General features: G+C 45.9%; 1 protein-coding gene across 1 annotated transcript in view; it reads left to right on the top strand.

Moving 5' to 3' along the window:
* COL26A1 (collagen, type XXVI, alpha 1) overlaps window positions 1-18,102 on the top strand; it is a 167,523-nt gene that overhangs the window by 129,414 nt on the left and 20,007 nt on the right. The window contains exons 4-7 of the mRNA XM_010006030.1: window positions 281-342; window positions 11,199-11,352; window positions 13,996-14,040; window positions 17,184-17,300. Of these exons, the coding sequence (XP_010004332.1) occupies window positions 281-342; window positions 11,199-11,352; window positions 13,996-14,040; window positions 17,184-17,300 (378 nt within the window). The remainder of the gene's footprint in view (window positions 1-280; window positions 343-11,198; window positions 11,353-13,995; window positions 14,041-17,183; window positions 17,301-18,102) is intronic.

The raw sequence follows: 18,102 nt of genomic DNA, 5'->3' as shown, positions 1-18,102 counted from the left end.
GGCACCCTAAAAAGTCTTAAAACTATTTTTTTCTTCATTTGCCATCTATTTATTGGGGATTTGGTTTCCTACTCTGCCCCACTACACATCCCCAAACAAGGTTGATGTGGCTGGTCACCTATGCAACAGATTTGAATACATATTTCCTCCCATAACTGATCTTGAATCTCTTTTCTGTGTGCTTTGGATCAAAAAGGGATCAGGGTCTGCAGACTGAAAGCCATGGATGAAAATGAAGAGTACACAGAAATTTTACACCATTTTGTTTTATTCTCTCTAGAATGTATGAACTGCACGAGACTGGCAGACATGACCGAGAGGCTGAACACCCTTGAGGCCAAGGTAAGGACCTGCCTGTATTCTTCTTTGGCAAAAATTCCCAAGAGTTGACAGTGAAAAAGTTGCCGGGTTGGCAGCCCTGGAGAGATCAGGTGTCTGTCCTCCCATCCACAGAGAGGAACATGCTGTGGTGCTGGTTCTACCCAGGGAAGGAGGGCAGCGCTGCTGTGTACACGGGCATCTCTGGCCTGGCTCCTTCTGCTTCCCACACATCCTCTCCAGCTTCCCCCTGCCTCACCACTGCATCTCTGCTTCCCTCTTCCCTGCCGTCACAACTGTGCAGCTGCTATTAAATAGTAAATAGCTCATTGCTCTTGACTGGAGCACACTGGCTCAGGTTTTGCTCCAGAAGCAGGGCAGACAGAGCTGTGTGAAAAATCTCTTGCCTTCAGCTGGTTGATAACATGGGGATGTAAAGCAGTGATTCCCCTGGCTCAGGAAAGAAGTGGACTCAGATTCTGGTCTCTCACTAAAAATGCCTTGTAGAAACCTTACTAACCTAGAGTGCAAACCAGAAGAGTAACAGTATGTAGATTTTTCTAAAAACAGTTGTTCTTCAAGTGCTACCCAGTCCTGCTTTTTTAGCCCTGTTCTGAAAGAGGGGAGGCTTTCATGCATGGTCTAGTGGAAACAAATATTGAGACAAGATCTTCAAATAGTGGGGTTTTTTTTCCCTGCAAATTGTTTTAATTTCTACCTACTGGGATTCAGATAAATTGTTTGAGTCTAGTAACAAAGCATCTGAGTCAGTTCTTCCTCTTTGATCTGTGGTTCCTCCTGTGAAAGCCCAATCCTAGTTGTTAGATATAGTGCTTCGGTCCCTGTAAGGTATGTGCTGCTGTTATTATTCATTCATTAACTGATGCTTATCAATGACAAAAGAATTTGGGGAGAAACCTTTGTGGAGGGGGATGGTGGATGTGTGATGTTTCTGAGTTCAGTGCATGATATTATGGTAATTTGGGAATTGTCTGTGCTGAAATGGAGTGAGCAATGTTGCCTGGAACTTCCTCAAAGCCTTCGCAGTTATATTTCACTAGAGGAAAAATGAGAGGGTGGGGGGAATGAAGTTCTGGGGAGCAGAACTGTTCAAGTGAAAACTGCTGTATTGCAAAGGACACAAAGGAGCTGGATTGTTTTTCCAAGCAGTGGGACCTGGCAGGTGGGTGTTCTCTGGCAACGAGGAGCTGGAGGTGTTTGGGGAGGGGAAGAGGGGCTGGTGACCTCTGCTTGTGCAGTCCCAAATCCCAGACACATGGGACCAGCTTCAGAGGGACTCTTGCAGTGGGGCAACCTGTGGTGGTGGTGGGATGAGTTTCCTTCTGACCTTACTGTGCTCCCACAGAGACCCAAGTTGGGAGCAAAGCTGATTAAAGGGGTTATATTTGTGGAGGGAAATGAGTTATTTCTTTGTATTGGGAAGTACTAAAGACTGTGTCTCTGCAAGGGTGTCTTCTGCAGCACAGCCCAGCAGTGTCATTATCAATCTTTTGGCTTCCACTTTGTTTGAAAAGCTGTGGGTGCTGTGCAAAAATTGACTGTAGCAATTAAACTGAGAGTGAAGCAACACTACACAAATGCTGTTGCTGCACACAAGAGAAATATGCTGATTCACCCTTTTTTTCAAGGTTAATTTAAGTTCAGTTTGATCTATGTAGCAATGTAATGACCTCACTTGTTGCTATTCCATTATAGCTAGTACCATTAAAAAGGTGCTTGCATTTGTTTAGTATTGTCTGTTTCTCTGCTCTGGATTTTGGAGAAACATTCCTATTTTGCTGCATTATCTGAAATGAAGCTGTCTCAGCTCTCCCAACAGGGATCTTGCAGTGCCTCATTTCACCACCACACCAGCCCAAAGCTGCAGTGGTGAGATGGGCACACATGTTCCTTGCCAGTGTTGGAGACTCTTCCCTCCCTGATATTTCCTGTCTTGTTCTGCAAAGGCAGATGTGGAAGTTGATACTTCCTATGAACAGGGGGGATATGTAAAATGCACGCATGTCCTCCAGTGGCCGTGAAGGGCAAGTTAAAGAAACTTAAACTCAGTCGTGGAAGAAGTGGCTACAAGACTATGGTTTCTTCTTTCCCCACTCCTCTTCTGCAGGCTTTTATAGCTGTCCCCCTAAACAATGGGGATGTAACCAGCAATGTTTTCATCTTATTACAAGGATGAGTTGCTTCAGCATCCAAATGCGGTAATAAGAGTAACCCTCTGATTTTTGTAACAGAAGAGTTGGATCAGAAAGTGAGAAGTAAGAATAAACACAGAGCAAATGGAATGAAAAACGACTCATTAGGGACCGGAGCTTATACAGCCCTTGGGGAGGATAGAGACTCAAACTTGTGCTGCGGAACTAACTCTTCATGTGTCTGATGCTTTCCTTAATGCTGCTCTAGGCTGTTCTTGGGGCTGCAGGAGGTGTTCCTGCAGGAGAGGAGCATGGGAGATGGAATCAGGTTCCATCCTTGTCTCCCCTGTTTCCAGTTACCCTGTCATTTCCCCAGGATGGAGCTGGCCTTTTCCATTTGGTTTGTACCAGACCCATTTGGGTGCCGGAGATCTGAAAGCTTGATTGATGATGTTGAGCTTGAAATCTACAGGCCATGGGACTCCATCTCAGGGAGGATGGTGTTGAGCCTGGGGTTAAGGACAAGAGACGGTGCAAGGCATGAAGAAAAGGACACTCCCCAGCCCCAACGTGTCAAACCTTCCTGACATCACCACAGCCTCCCCTGGCCCTGTGGGGAGCCTTGCTGGTGGGAGGGCAGAATGAACCTGGCTTCTATTTCAAACGAAAGGTTTCTCCTTCTGCCAGCACAGCTGCTCAGTGGGAAGACTGTGCAGCCTTTCCTTTCTGTAACTTCCTGAGCCTGCTGCTGCCCTCCTGTGTCACAGGACCGAGCCCAGACAGACCCCATGGAGGCTCAGCAGCACAGCCCAGGGCAGGCAGTGCTGGCAGAAGAGTAGGCACCAAAACCTCTGCTCCTTTTGTTCGCCCAGTTTCTTTTAACAAACTCCACCACAGAGCTATGGGCACTGCAATATTATTCCCAGCTTTTGGTGGAAGCTTGCGCATAGCATTTGATCCGAGCTGCTCTAACCCAGTCTTGTCTCCTGACACCACATCTGAGAAGTTCATGGTGTTTCACTTAAAGCCTCAGTGCAGGGAGAGAACGTGAGATATCTAATGTCTGATTCACTCTGTGATTGATAAATGACATGGATGTTTATTGCATGAAAACAGTCCTTGTAATGTGACTCCCCACACGGAAAATTTTGAGAGGTTTTAAAAAGAAAACCTTTGCACTGTGCACAGAGTTTGATCAATACGTTGATCAATACATACACTATTTATATGTAGATTTATATCATCCTGTTTCTTTACAATAAGTTACCCCACAGCACCTGTGCTTTTTTATTATGAAGCACCAGTACTTGGGAGTTCTAATGTAATCACTGTATGAAATGTTTATCTCCCCCTTCTTCCAAGCAGTTACATGAAATACTGGCAGCTCTCTGGGATGTTTTATGGAGTTTGTCTTTTCTTTCTCTAATAGGCAATAAAACAGTGTCCAGCTGTAGTGGAGAAATATTTGGAAAACAGAAAATGCTGCAGAGGACTGTGACAAAGCTGAGTGGCTGTGAGGGAAACTCCAGTTCCTTGGCTGTGAGGCCAAGTTGCTTGATATTTCCAGGGCTTTCATGGATTTTCCATGGTGTATATATGATTGCCACTACCAGTTACTTATTTTATTTTGAACAGGAGGGTGGCTTATTCAATCTCTAAGACTTCCTAATGACCCTCTGCAAAATCTGCTTCTCCAGCTCCAATATTGAATTTAAGAATTATTTGGCCTATTTCACAGGTAGTTGTATGATGTCCATCTTGTTCGAGTAGCAATAACAAACTGAAATCAATCCCTGTAAATTTTTTATTTCATGTTGAGTTTCTGTAGGTCAGTAAATGTAACAAATCTCTTTAGGAATAAAGCGCAACCTCATAGCTGATTTTTACAAGGGGAAATAGTGGCTGTGCAAACTGACTTGTGTGTCAACGTTCATCTGAACTTTGCATCTATCTCTCTGGCCTTTTTCTAATCAGCAATACTCGTGGCTATGATCAGGACACTGGAGGCTGTGTGGGTACTGGCCTTTCTCTCATTTGGACACGCTTCATTCTTTCAGAAGGACAGTTAAAATCCTTTCCTTCTCAAGTCTAGTAATTGTTGGATCTTACTTCTTATCACTGTTGGATTGAAGGAGCAATCTGTCCCCTAAGACTGGTCCATGTGTTTGGCAAATACTGTAAATCATTTGCCAGAACCACAAAAGGCTTTAAAGACCTTCTCCTCCCCCCTCCCTCCCGCAAAGTCTTTTAGTTACAAGTTCAGCGTTTTTAGTCAAATACATTTAATATTTTCAGAAAATAATTTGGAAAAATTCTGCTTTCCTATGACGTGCAACTTAATTTGCCAAGCAAGTCCTATGTGTCTGTGTTAGGGAATTCTTTTGGTGTGTTTGATACCTGGGAACGTTGTTTTGGTGCTTTGCTTTTTAAGATAAATACTTTTGTGGACAAAAAGTGTAGGTTTAAGCAAGGGAGGAGCCCTTGGGATGTCAGTGCTCACATCCTTTGGTAATGCAAACTTCCACTTGCTTCTCAGTCAGAAATTCTAGTGGAGCATCATAAGGAAAGTATGATCGTAAAAGAAATATTACTTGGGATCCTTTTTTCCAGTTTGCACCCAGGTGAGCCAGGAAGGCACCAAGCCCCTAATCTTTTCCAGTTTGCTGCTCTCTTCTTGCAGCTTTTCATCTGGAGTCCAGAGGAGGTAGAGTGCTCAGGAGGCTTCTCAGCTTGTTTGTGCCAGCTGATGGGAGCCTATCAGCCAGAGCTGAGGGCTCCTCACCTGAGAAGCAGAGAGCTGATCTCAAAGCCCTTACTGAGAACAGATGTTCCTTTGTCAAGGCTGTGTCCATCTCAGGCTGGTCTGGCTCCATGTCTGTAGCACTGCTGCAGCCCCAGCAGGTGACAAGAGATAAACTGGGCAGGAAAGAATTATGTGATTCTGAAGGGGGAAGGTTATAGCTCCAATGTATTTTTATCAGGTATTTTAAAGTGAAGGTGGGGAATCTGATTTCACTCTGAGCTCCTTTGTGTACTTCACTCTGCAATGAGCTTGGCACAGCACTGAAGGATTGCTGGATCCTTTCCACATCCACCTTCCTCCCCTGGCTCTAACACTCTGTGGTGCCAGTGACAGCAGGCTGCACAGCTCACAGCAGTGCAGGTAAATCTCCAACATGCCACAGTATCAGAGGAGGTTCCCAGAATGCACTGACCTAATAGGACCACTGCCAGTCCTTCCCACACTGCTGCTCTCCCAAGCAAAGTCTGGATGGTCTGATGATGATCTGCTGAACATTGCCTGCATTTTCAAAAGCAATGTCATTTGACTATTAAGTTAATTAAAACGGGAAGAGAGGAACTTTAGGTTAGACATTTGGAGGAAATTCTTTAGCATGAGGGTGGTGAGACACTGGCCCAGGTTGCCCAAAGAAGCTGTGGCTGCCCCATCTCTGGAAGTGTTGAAGGGTGAGTTGGATGAGGCTTGAAGCAACCTGGTCTGGTGGGAAGTGTCCCTGCCCATGCAGGGGGGTTGTATGTAGATGATCTTTAAGGTCCCTTCCAAACCAAACCAGTCTGTGGTTCTATGATTTCATCTAAGCTAGTAGGCAGGCCTGTGCTTTTGTGTCCTCTCTGCTCTGATTCCCCACCGGAAGATACCTGTGATGAAACGGGCACTTTTTGCATCCTCTTCTTTCTAAATCCTGTCAAATTGAACAAAGTTTGCAGAAAGAGGGTGAACTGTGCTACCTGTGGCTTGGCAGAAGCCTTTGGTTCACATTCCTGCCTCTCATGCAATAGTTGGTGACATAAACCTCACCTTTGGGTCCACATTGGGTCACTACAATAACATCAGCTATTACTCCCCACATAATTTATCAGTGTAATTAAAACTCCTCCATACATTAATTATTTTGTCCCCTTAGGCCAAAACCTCTAAGATGTAGTAAGGATGAAGTCACCCAGGTTCTCTCTGGACACCTGGTTATTCAGATGTTAGTGGACACTTACTGAATGGCTTTTGGCTTTTGAAACCAAGCAGTTGTGTCTGTGTTGGAGCCTTGTGTTCAGGTTTCATGTTGCTACAAGAGCAATACCATTCTCCACCAGGCTTTGAAAAGCTCCCTGGTTAGCTCTGGGTCTTGATGAATGATTAAAAAACTCTTCTATTTTGCCAAAAAATTTGCTTTATGTCCAACAAGTTATGCAATTACCATTATCAATCAGCTTGTGTCCTTACAAGATCAAGAGAATCTCACTTTACACTTGGATTTTTACTTGATGTGCTGGATTCATGCAGTTTATTTCCATCCTCTTTGGAGAGGGATGGAGGGGAGTTGATTCCACTGATGCTTCAAGAGACCAAACATCCCCTGTTTATTAATTAATAATATCCATCTGGATTCTGTCAAATTATTCCCCCTGCATTTCCATGGGTTTTTTATCCAGAGAAAAAGCATTCTGAAACTTGTGTCAATTTTGAAATCTTTGGAAGCCAGGCTGTTCTTTCCTTGTTTCTAGCACCTACTAGTTACAGGACACCAGGAATGTGAGTGGAGGACGGTGATGGGAGGAGGTTGTGTTTGTGAAATCTTTTGATGTCTGGGAACAACCAGAATAGGTTTCTTGAAAGCCCCTAAAAGCCAAAAAAAGTCCTTTGACACTGAACATCTCAAGAAGATTAAAACCTTCCTCCCGTTTCCATTGTCCCTGGCCTGAGCTTTTGATCTGATGCAAGAAATGTGGTATGTGTCTGAAGTTTAGAAAGTTTATGCTGGCAAATAGAAAAGGGGGAGGTAGGTTGAGTAAGCTGGGACCAAACTTCAGGCACATCACACTCATGTCCCTGCCGAGGGCCCTGGGCATGAGCGGGCCCAGCAGCAAAGAGCCAGGCTTTGAGCCATGGGAGAAAAGCAGGTGCCAGGGCCTGGGCAGAGGTGAGTCCCTGGCTCTGTGGGACTCATCAGGCCCCGGCTGAGTTTCCAGGCAGTGACCTCTGGTGCTGGTGCTGGTGCTGCCTGCAAGCTCCTGGGCCAGGCCAGTGCTTCATCCCTCCCCGTTCCTGCTGGGCTCTCACGCCATCCCCTGCCTTGGGCCTGTCTCCTGCTGCGGTGTTGTCAGGAGACACGGCCCCGTTTCGGCTCTTTCCAGCTTTCTGACCCAGTTCAGCTGCATCAGAGAGGTGGGGTCTGGAAACCAGAGACAGGCCCCTATGCCAGTGGGACCTCTGCTGCCAGAGGCTCCAGTTCAACGTGTCTATTTAGGCTCAGATTTGACTTTTTGTTTCCATCTGTGCAAAAAGACAGAAGCCTGAGTGTTTTGTTGAGTTGAGGCCACCCTTCACCTTGTGCAACTCAGCACAAATGGGGAGGAAAGGCCTTGGTGTCCTCTGGAGGGACCTGCCCTTCTGGTGCTACAGGCAACAACCACAAGCACTGCCCTTCAGCAGGTTCTCTGAACCTGCTTCAGTTGGTTGGGTGAGTAATATTGCCCATGGCATCAAGACATTTCTAAGTTGCCATTAGGATGTTTCATGCCTCTATTCTCCATATTTTTCCCATAGACCACATGCATTGGAAGTGGGTAACAGTAACACAAATGGGCACAGTTTGCCATGAGGATTGCCAATCCAAGCCACATGTAGCTCTTCAGTTGCTGTTCTCCTCCTCTCTACCTTATTGACTAGTAAATACCAAGACTTTAATACTGAGGCTTTAATACATTGCACATTTTGCTAATTTGCTTTCTGGCTGTGAGCCTCTGTGGTATCATTTTCCAGCAGTTTACTCAGAGGGCTAGAAACTTTCTTTTTTTGTTTAATGAAAATGGGAATTCTCCTCAAGTCCCTTGACTACAGCAATGGCAGCCTTAAGAAAAACAGAACGTGACAGAAAAGAGATGAATGGCTCCAGTGCTATTGCAATAAGGCATAAGGACCCTGTTAGTGCTATGTGCTGTGCTGGCTTATGAGAGGACACTCCTTTTTGAAAGAAGTGTGTGTAGCTGGAGATTTTGAGTGTGACTAAATCCCTCGTGCTTTTCCTTCTTTAGTTTGGCTCTGTGGATCTCGTGGATGTGAGAACTCTCTTCTTTCTACTTTATTTCTTTTGGGCACTTCTTTAGTCCTAATCATAAAAACTAGAATTTCTCAGCAGTTTCACATTTGGAGACTTCCTGACCTCTATCATTTTTTTGTGCCCAGGGAAAATAAACTTGTTACTTTGGTTCAAGCCTTAATGACTGCCTATGTATATATAGTCAATTTATAAAGGAGCACACTGGATTATTCTGTGCGTGCCTTTCAATCTTTTACAGTGTTTATCAGCAGAGAGCTATTTGAAACATGCTGTTTTAATGAAAAGGATACCGTTGCCACTGTTTTGTGTTGATTATGTGGTAACACATTTTTATTATCACCCATAAAAATGATTTGGAGCTGTTCCCCTCCAGATGCAACCTTCAGCAGAGCTATGCTAGTGCTGCTCGCACTGCCTGGGGGGCCCAGACCCCTGCGGTTTGCTGGTCTCTGACCATTGCTGCTCCTGATTTAACATCACCTCTCCCCCCCGGCCCCACTGCTGGGCTGGGGCAAAAGACCATCCAAGAGAGCCCTCATTGGGCCCTTCCTCACAGCAGGAGCATCTTAACCCTGTCCTGGCTGCAGCCTCTCTAATTTGCCACCTCCAGGTTTAGTTCTGCCTCCAGGTTCCCCCTGGGAACACCCAGGTGTTTTGCAGGGGAAGTGAAAGGATAATATAATAGTGTGAAGTGATTCAGAAAAGATCTTCAATGCACGATTGAATCCTGTGTCAATGAGAATTAAGCAGTTAAGTAAGGGAAAAGCTTAAGTCTTTGTTGAACTGATAAGCCTGTTTACATGGAAGTCTGACAGATCACTGGGGGGAGGCACAAAAGTGCCTGAGATGGACTGAACCAATTCCTTCCTTGCCTGGCACCAGAGAAGCCTGTGGAATAAAAGCATCGTGACCTGATTCCTCTTTGCTTTCTTATTACTCAGAAAGAAGACTCTGGATCCATGAATAAAGATCCTTGCAATAAAGGAAGAATTTTGCTTGTTTGCAACAGCTGAGGTTCAGTTTCCTTGCACTTAACCTAGCTCCCAGTTTAATTAGTTTCTGATTCACCCCTGTCAGGCCAGTGCATTCTGCAGGAAGTTCATCATTTCTGGCGCTGCTGCAGTGCTGGCTCTCACCATGCCTTGTAATAAATAAGTGATAAACCTTGTAATAATTGCAAGTTAAAAACAAGAGCAGAGCCAAGACACTCTCATTTATAATTGCAGTGTGACTTCATTATGTAGAGACAACACAGCGTGCAAAGGCCGAAACTTCTAGGGATTTAGTGGAAAGTTTCAGTTGTATTATCTTTTATTTCCCTTATCCCTAAATCCGTATTTTCTTCAGTGGCTTCCAGACAGGAAGAGACAGTGCTGTAACAGACCACAAGGTTGCTCTCCTCAAACATTTTCCACTGTAGCTTCATGCTTAGAAAGCAGGCTGTGCTGGAGATGCTGGGTGCTTGGACTGAAACTCTTGTTCTGGATGGATCCAGCTGCCAGGGGAGTGACAGGTTGCTGCTGCATCCCAGGCACTGCTAATGCAGGGGCTGCTCCTTCTTGGGCTGCTCCACCAGGAAGGTGGGTGCTGCCCTTGGCCTCTGTGGAGCTTCTGTCCAGCAACTGGGGTAAAATCTCTCTGCAGCAGAGTAAGGTGGGGTTGGCACCCTGGCTCACTGCTACCGAGGGGTTTGGCTTTTTCAAAAGAAATATGTAGACTACTTTGTTGTGCCACCCTTGCTTAGTGGCTGGGAAGGCAGAGGATGAAGCATTTAGATTAAAATAGAAAAATTATTTTTAAAAAACTTTTTAATGGAAGTTTTTTATGAAAACTTTGATTAAAAATCTGGGTTATAAAGCCCAATGAATGCTTTCCTGGGCTTCACTTCACTTGATGAAGTGGTCTAAGTTGTACAGGGAAAATGGGGTCACTTTGCCAAGGAGCTGAAGTTATAAACGGACCAAATAGCTCAGGGATGCACACTGGGATGTGGATTCCGTTGAAGGTCATGTGTTTGCAAGGAATAAAACAGTTGTGATTTTTAATAATATCCTATTACTTCAAAGTAGAGCTCTTTGAGGAGATTCACTCCAAAATTAAAGCACTTCAGCTCTTTAAAAGCTTCACATCCTCCATCATCATTAATTTGGTCAGCATTTGTACTTTAACTTACAGCCAGTACTTGTCCTGAGGCACCTCACTTTGCTACCCTGGGCATCCTACAGCCCTTCACCTTGTACCAGCTCCCAGTAATTTCTGACCCAGTGGCTCTGGATTTGAACATATAACCCAGCAGTGAAATACCTCGTCCTCTAACACCAGCTCTGGTCCCTGGTTTCATGTTTCTCACCAGGGACACAGTCTCTCTCTGCAAGCACAGAAACCCTCTCCAAGGAGGGTGTGCAGTGCTGTGTGGGACCCTTTTGCAACTGAACACAGCACCTTCCTGCACCAATGACTGTAATAACTGCCACTTTCCAAAAAAACCCAACCAGCTATAAAGCTCTAAGACCAAAACGCTGCGGTCTGTGATGCAGTTATCCACAGCTCCTGCTGGCAAGGGGAGGAGTTTCAAGACCTCTTTGGGATTGAAACCATGTATGAAACCATCCCACTGACCTTGTTTGCCCTCCCCATGTCCCCTCTCTAGATCCTCCTGCTGCAGGCCGCCGAGCGCAGCCCCCCGTTGGAGAACAACCTGCCGATCACGGGGACAACGGCCACATGGTACGATGACCTGCTGCCAGATGCCTTTCCCCTGCTGAACCCTGGGACTGTCCTGAGAAAACCAGGGGGATCTGTTGGTAAGTGGGACTTGCTTTTCACCAAACCACCCACCCTCCACACATGATTTCTGTAGAATATCTAAAAAGGAGGCCAACCTTCTCTGATCCCACCTCAAACCATCCTTTTAGCTGCCTCAAGTTGCAGGGATGAGGGTCTCTCCTTCTCAAAGGGAGGGACTTTCAGCTTTGCTCTCCATGTCTCCCTGCCCCTCCTTGAGTTAAGCCAGTGCAGAGGAGGCATGTTCTGGGAAGAAAGCATCTAAGCTCAGAAACTAACACATTTAGCCCCATTTTGCCAGCCTGAACAGCCCATTGTTAGCCTCCATTTCTGTTGGCACAAGCAGCTACTGAGAACTGAATTCTGGTCTTGGGAAACGCAGATTTCTGTTCACCTCAGTAGGGCCACTGTGCCTGCCTGTGTGTTTCACTGTATGTGTTTTAAGTCCAAAGACTGGATTTTGAGGCCTGGATAGTTTGAAACATTCCTGAGAAAACTCCAGAGAGCCATCAGGATCTCAGGGGGACAATTCATACCCACCTACAGAGTGCTGAATGCAGCGTGTCCCCAGCTGGGAGGGCTGTGGGGAGGCAGAGGGCTGGGCTAGGGGTAATTCTTGGTTTTATTAGTAGGAAAAACTTTCCCATGAATAGCAACATCAGTTGCAGTCTGCATTATATTTTTTTAATTTGCCATAAATACAATGGGCTGTTTTATGATCCCTCTTGTGGTATGAAAAAAAAATACACTTATAAGAAAATCTCCCTCTGAGCCCACTTGGCTAGACAGATCCCCACACATTGAATTTCCTTGACCTTGGCATTCTTATTTCAAGATCCCTGTTCTCTGCTTCCAAAGCCCTGTCTGTCAGCTGCTTTGTTTGCTCCCAGAGCAGTTCGTTAGTTCTTTATCCTCTATAGGGTCTGCTTTCCTTTTTTTCTTCTTTTTTTTTTTTTTCCCCTTTTTTTAAAAAAAAATAATTATTATTTATTTGATTTGGTCCAAGCAGTTTTTTATGGCAGCCCCTCATGACTGCAGCAGACCTGGAGCAACCAACACAGACCAGATGTCACCCATGTTTATAACTTGACAGGATGCCACAACATGGAGGGAGGTTCACTAACAATATGTTCTGCAAAGCATTTTCAGAACCACAGAGATGGCTGCCAGGAACTGAATTAAAGCACTTTCCCCCAGTGTCCATTTTATCCTCATTCTGCCTTCTGCATGTCATTTATTTTTGCTGTTGCAGTATCCCTGCACCTGCACTAAAGTCAGTCCAGCAAATTACTGACAACTCTGTCCTGTCCCCTCCTCTTGGAAGCTCCATATGCACACTCCCCTCCTCTAGCTCAGCAAGGAGCAGAGGATGACACTCACCCAGGCCTCTGGCTCTGCTGCAAAGTAGAACAGACCTTCTACAGCACTTGTACCAGGCTGACTCCACCATGGTGCAGCATCAGCACCCTCCACCCTGCAGTAAATCCAGGAGGGATCTAGTGATCACCTCCAATAACAGGTGATAGTGTTTGCTGAGCTGTGAGTCTGCATTGCCAGCACAGCCAGCTGCATGGCTGCTACCAGGTGTAGTCCTTGCTCACTGTTATCCTTTATTGTTCTAGCCCTTATTTATTTCATCTAGTGTGGAATAACAACTCTAGCCTAATAACTGGGAATCAGGAATGCACCAAACCATTTCAGGTCAGGACAGTGTCTTTCAGCAATTAGAAATAATCAGTGAAGGTGCTAATTGACATGTGACTGCCTGTTACAGCCCTTCCCCAGCTCCATGGGCTTCAAACACTTGCTTTGTGAAGGGCCGTGGGGATTTTTCATGGATCTGGCTCCACATTTGTCTTCCTCCCCTCCCCACACTAGTTTGTAGCTACAATTCAAAGCCAGCCAAAAAAAACCCCAAAACAACACTGTGGATTTTGGTGAAATGTAGGGAATTTCACATGGTTGGTTTAGAATAGTGAGGGACTGCCTATGTGGCATGATTTCAACCCTGTACTGTGCCTTGTTCCTCAAAGCTGGCCCCAGGTTCACTTACAGAGATTGGAGACCTCGGGAGATCTTTCAACAAGTGTGATATTAGAGTAGTGAAAGTCAGACCTGAGTGTCCTGTGTGATTTGGGGTTGTGGAAAACTGAGTCTCTGTCCTTCCCATCACCTTCCCCAGAGTGTTATTTTTGTGAAATATTGCCTATGCCCTGCTTCTAGTCCTTCAGCCAAAACAAATCCAAACCCTAGCTTGCACACCACTGAGTTTCTTAGCTGGATGGACTAAGGGCAGGATGTTGGTGCCTAACACAAAGATGGTTGATATGGACTAGATGGTTTGAATGGTGGGAGTGTTTCTGGATGACCTTAGAGCTCTGAGTTGGCTGACACCTCTCCAGGCTGAGGTCCAGGAAAACTTGCTACTGTTTACTAGGGTAGTGATTTCTGTGAGTGACGGGGCTGAGAATAGGCAATCATTTAAAAGCAATCAGAGCTGTTGAGACAGCTGCACTGCTGGCCTTTCTGATCAGCTTGTTAATCAACAGGATACATTTTACTGAGTATTAAGAAAATATATATACTCTGCTGAGCCAGTTGGCAGCAAGAGACCTAATTTTTCATATCTTTGGTTTTTTTCTTACCCTGACCCTCTTAATTAGAGCCTAAAGGACACAGAGGTGCAGAGGAGCAGCTAATACCACAGGGTAAGTCAATGGTTTCTTGCTCTTTCCTCTATCAAAGCATAAAATGTTGCCATGCCCAGTCCTGCTCATGATATATTCCAAAAAGCAGAAGAGTCCTGTGGCCAGGAGCACCCAGGGATTCAGAGCCTCACAGATACAAAGAGGCTGGGGTTCTTCTCTGGGTTCTATCTAACCATGGGCTGATCTGGTTAGTGAGGTGAAATGCCAGCTTTATCATCCCTGAGACAGCCCCTTCCCCTGCACACAAAGGATGGAAGTGCTGCCTAGCAGAGAGGCAGTTCACTGGAGGACACCTGGTGGGAACAAGCAGGGCCTCTGCTTAGTGGTGGGAGAAAACACCACCCTCATCTCCTTGGGGCTGCCTGCCAGGGGCACTGAGAGCTGCTGCTGATGGTCAGGGCACAGGTCTGGTAAGATGCATCCAACAGAGACGCTGCTCCTGTGCAGAGAAAGCCTTGGGGGACGAAAGGGAACAGATGGTGTGTTGCAGGTTAATGACAGGGACAGGCAGAAAATCCAGGTCCCCACATGTCTCAGTTGGTCTCCAGCAGCAGAATACTCATCCTCTGCTGCTTTCTTTTTTTTCATTATTTTTCCCCTGTGGCTTTTTCTTTCGTATTTTTGGAGGATAAATAGTGGCCATGGGCTTCAGCTCTCTGAAAGCAATGCCTCTGCAGCAGGGCTGATTTATGGCAGCTGAACATTTGGCCTGTTCTTTTCCCTCCCCCTTTTCCCCTGAATCCTTCCCTTTCTTCTCCCTTTTGCACTTGTCTCTTCTATGCTGGTAACACCATTTGTCACCAGTATGAGCATTTGCCTGACACATTATTCAGTGCTGCTTCTCCTGGTCTTTCCTTTAGCACTTTCCACCTTCAGGGAAGTAAGTGCCACTTTCTGTAAAGCTCTGCTGCAGCAGCAAACGATGGCTCCTGGTCTGCAGAAGTTCACAGGATTGAGTTAGAAAGGTTGAACTGAAGGATTGAGGCTGGTTGATACAAGCAAGGAAATGTTTTCACCCACGCTCAGCAGCACAGTGTGTTGTGTTTGCAAAACAGTGTTTCTGCTGTTCTTCCCACTATGCTGGGAAGAATTTGCTGCAATGAAGTTTTGGGTGTGTTGGGGGGTTTTGTTAGGGGGAGAAGCTGTTTGCAATGCTGTGACCAAATGCTCTCTATCTCTTAAATGGCTTCCCAATCATCTACTGAGCTTGCCAAGTAGAGGATCCACTGTCAGGGAAGATCAGTAAAGGGAGCCTCTCTGTCCACAAAAAAATCTGCAGTTTGTATCCCATTGGTAAGCAAATGGATACAAATTAAAACCTCATCTTAATTCCTCCTTCAATACTCAAATTAAATCTGATCTTTTTTGGTAAGTGAATAAAACAAAAGCACAGGCACATGCTCCCACACAAAGCCTTTGACAATTCTCTTCAGTCTGCCCAGTTTCACCATGGATTAGAGATGGATAGAATTCATTTTTGTAAGAAAAAATAATGTGGACATCTCTCCAAAATGGCAAAAAGAGAAGAGAGGAAGGGCAATCTTTTGAGGGGGGTCTAATATTGGGGGATTATTGCTTTGTTCTGAGAAGTGCAGAGTTTGGATGAATGTCTGGGGATACATTGTTGTGTGCCTCGGATGGGCTGTCCTACAGCTAGAGTGGGAACCAGAGCCAAATGTGGGAGCCTTGGTTTTATTAGATAGCCCCATCCCTTTGGTACCAGCTGTGAATGTGCTTGCTGGCCAGCTGGTTTCCTTTTTTCCTTCTCTCCGTGGTACCAGCTGTGAATGTGCTTGCTGGCCAGTCCTTTTTTCCTTCTCTCCCTCTATTCCCATTCTTCTCCAGTCCTATATGCACAGGTTCTCCTGGCACTGCTCATGGAGGGTCCAGCACCTGTGCTGGTACCAGGGAAGGGGAAGGGCACTGTTAAGAGTATCAAAACTGAACTTGCACTCTGCTGGGTTTTATAATATGTGATGTACAGACTGAAACTTGAAATCTGAGTGTGCTGAACTTTGAACTCTGACTGATCTTTCTCTGGCTTTGTAGCTTGTATCTGCCACTGCTTTCAACTACTCAAAGCCCTTTTGTAGCCCAGAAACTAGGAACCTCTGACTCTTCTGGCTCTGACAGTTAATGCTTTTATTGTAACCATTAACCACTTAATCTGAGTAGACAGAATAACTCACCCACCTCTCTAAGGTATTAGAGGCTTCACTGATGTTTGCACAGTATTTAAGTGTGTCTTTCCAAAGCAGCTACTGCTTTTGTGAGCCAGGCACACAGGTATTTTTTCTGAAAAGCACTATAAAATTGCCAAGTGTTGTTGTTATTTTGATAGTCTAAGGAAAACAACATTAAGGCTTTATTTGGTGTCATTAGCAATAGTCACTTCCAGCTTACAGTTGCTGACTGCACCTTTCATAGGCTTACTGGGGCTCTGAGTGGACTTGCCAAGAAGCACCCGCTGGGCTGTAATTGTTGTGTTGCTGGTATCTCCAGGTGGGTTAGCTCAGCACCCTGTTCATTGACGTGAAAAGTGCGGGAGCATTAATTTCCATTTGGGATGCAAACAGCCTGTGCACAGCATGGGGCACTTGTTAGATGAAGGAAAACAGCAGAGAGCAGGGAGACATCTTTGATGCAGCACCTCTGGGTGGCATGATGAGAGCAGACAGAGCAAGTGGGAGACAGGGTTTGATTTGCTTTTGCAATATATTCTGTGTGTTTTGACAGACTGGGGCTGCTGTGGAGCTGTCAGGCAGGTCTGGGTGAAGGTAGCAAAGGAGGGCTGGGGGGCAGCTGGAGCCTGCCCAGGGCCAGCCAGAGCCTGGGCTCAGTTTAGCTTTGACCAGCAGATCCCAGCTGGAGATACACATCCTGCTGACTTTTTGGGGTGGCCTTGTGCATGGGGACATGCTTGTTCCTTTGAAGATTGGAGGAAGAAAAGGAGCAAGGTCCAGTTTGACTCTTCTGCCCTACATATCAGCCAGCTCTTGCCACCAGTGCCATCCCATCTGTGCAGTTGCATTTCTCTCCCTCACATCTTTGAGTTCCCCTCCTCTGGTTTCTAGCTTCCTAAAGACCTACTGACCTCAGCAGTGTCCTGACCTCTAACTAATTTCCTTTCTGAATGTTTTCAGGGCTGCCAGGACAGGTTGGTCCTCCAGGCCCAGTTGGACCAACTGGTCTTCCAGGACCACCAGGACCAAAAGGAGAGAAGGGACAACCCGGTGAGAGAGGCCCAGCAGGGCCACCAGGTAAGTCCTGGAAGAGGACAGTGCTACCATGATAGGAGATATTTCACTTCATACAAATGACCTGTGACAACAAATCATAAAGGACTGGACACACAAGATATTGAACATCTTCAGTTGGTATTGAATCCATTCCAGCAAGTCCCCTTGGCACTGAGCAAGAACAATGACAGTCCCCAGGATTTCCCTGGGGCTGGAGAGAGCTTGTCCCAGAAAGCTGCAGAGCAGGATCATGTTTCCCCATCCTGCTCAGGAGCTGTAAAACACAGTGTCTGATCTGTCAGCCTTTGGAGAACAGTGTTGCCTGTTTAACCCTCTCACTGTGTGCCTGTTTTAACTCCCTTTCTTCTCCACCATTTGTGTCAAGCTGTCAGGTGCCAGGATGTCAAACTAATGATGCTTTTGTATACTCAGGGAAAAGGTTAGGAGGCCATTCTTTCAGAGTGCACTCCATTCCTGAGCCGGGAGACTTTCTTCATCCCCAAAATGTTTCCAACTCTTTTGATGAAGGCAATACTACACAATGGGTGCCAGACCTTAGGCTCTGTGCTTTGTATGTGTCTAAAAGGCTCTGCCTTGTAAATCCGAGCTCAGGAAAGATTTGAAACTTGGAGCGTGCTTTAAATGTGAGAGCAGCCCTGAACACTTTTTGGCATTTTCTGGCAACTTGACAATGGCTCAAGTCTGGCCAAGGATGTGTCTGCCTTTTGGTTTCTCAGTTTGCAACAAGAGCCTTTCAGCCCACAGGAAGCAGAGCTGGTCTGCTGCTGGACTGACTGGGTTTCTGTTCTTCCTTCTGTGCTTT

Source organism: Chaetura pelagica, unplaced genomic scaffold (genome assembly GCF_000747805.2).
Source record: "Chaetura pelagica isolate M959 unplaced genomic scaffold, ChaPel_1.0 scaffold49, whole genome shotgun sequence".
In the NCBI taxonomy this organism is placed as follows: Eukaryota; Metazoa; Chordata; class Aves; order Apodiformes; family Apodidae; genus Chaetura; species Chaetura pelagica.
Note: the sequence above shows the minus strand (reverse complement) of the source record. Positions and strands in the feature narration are given on the sequence as shown.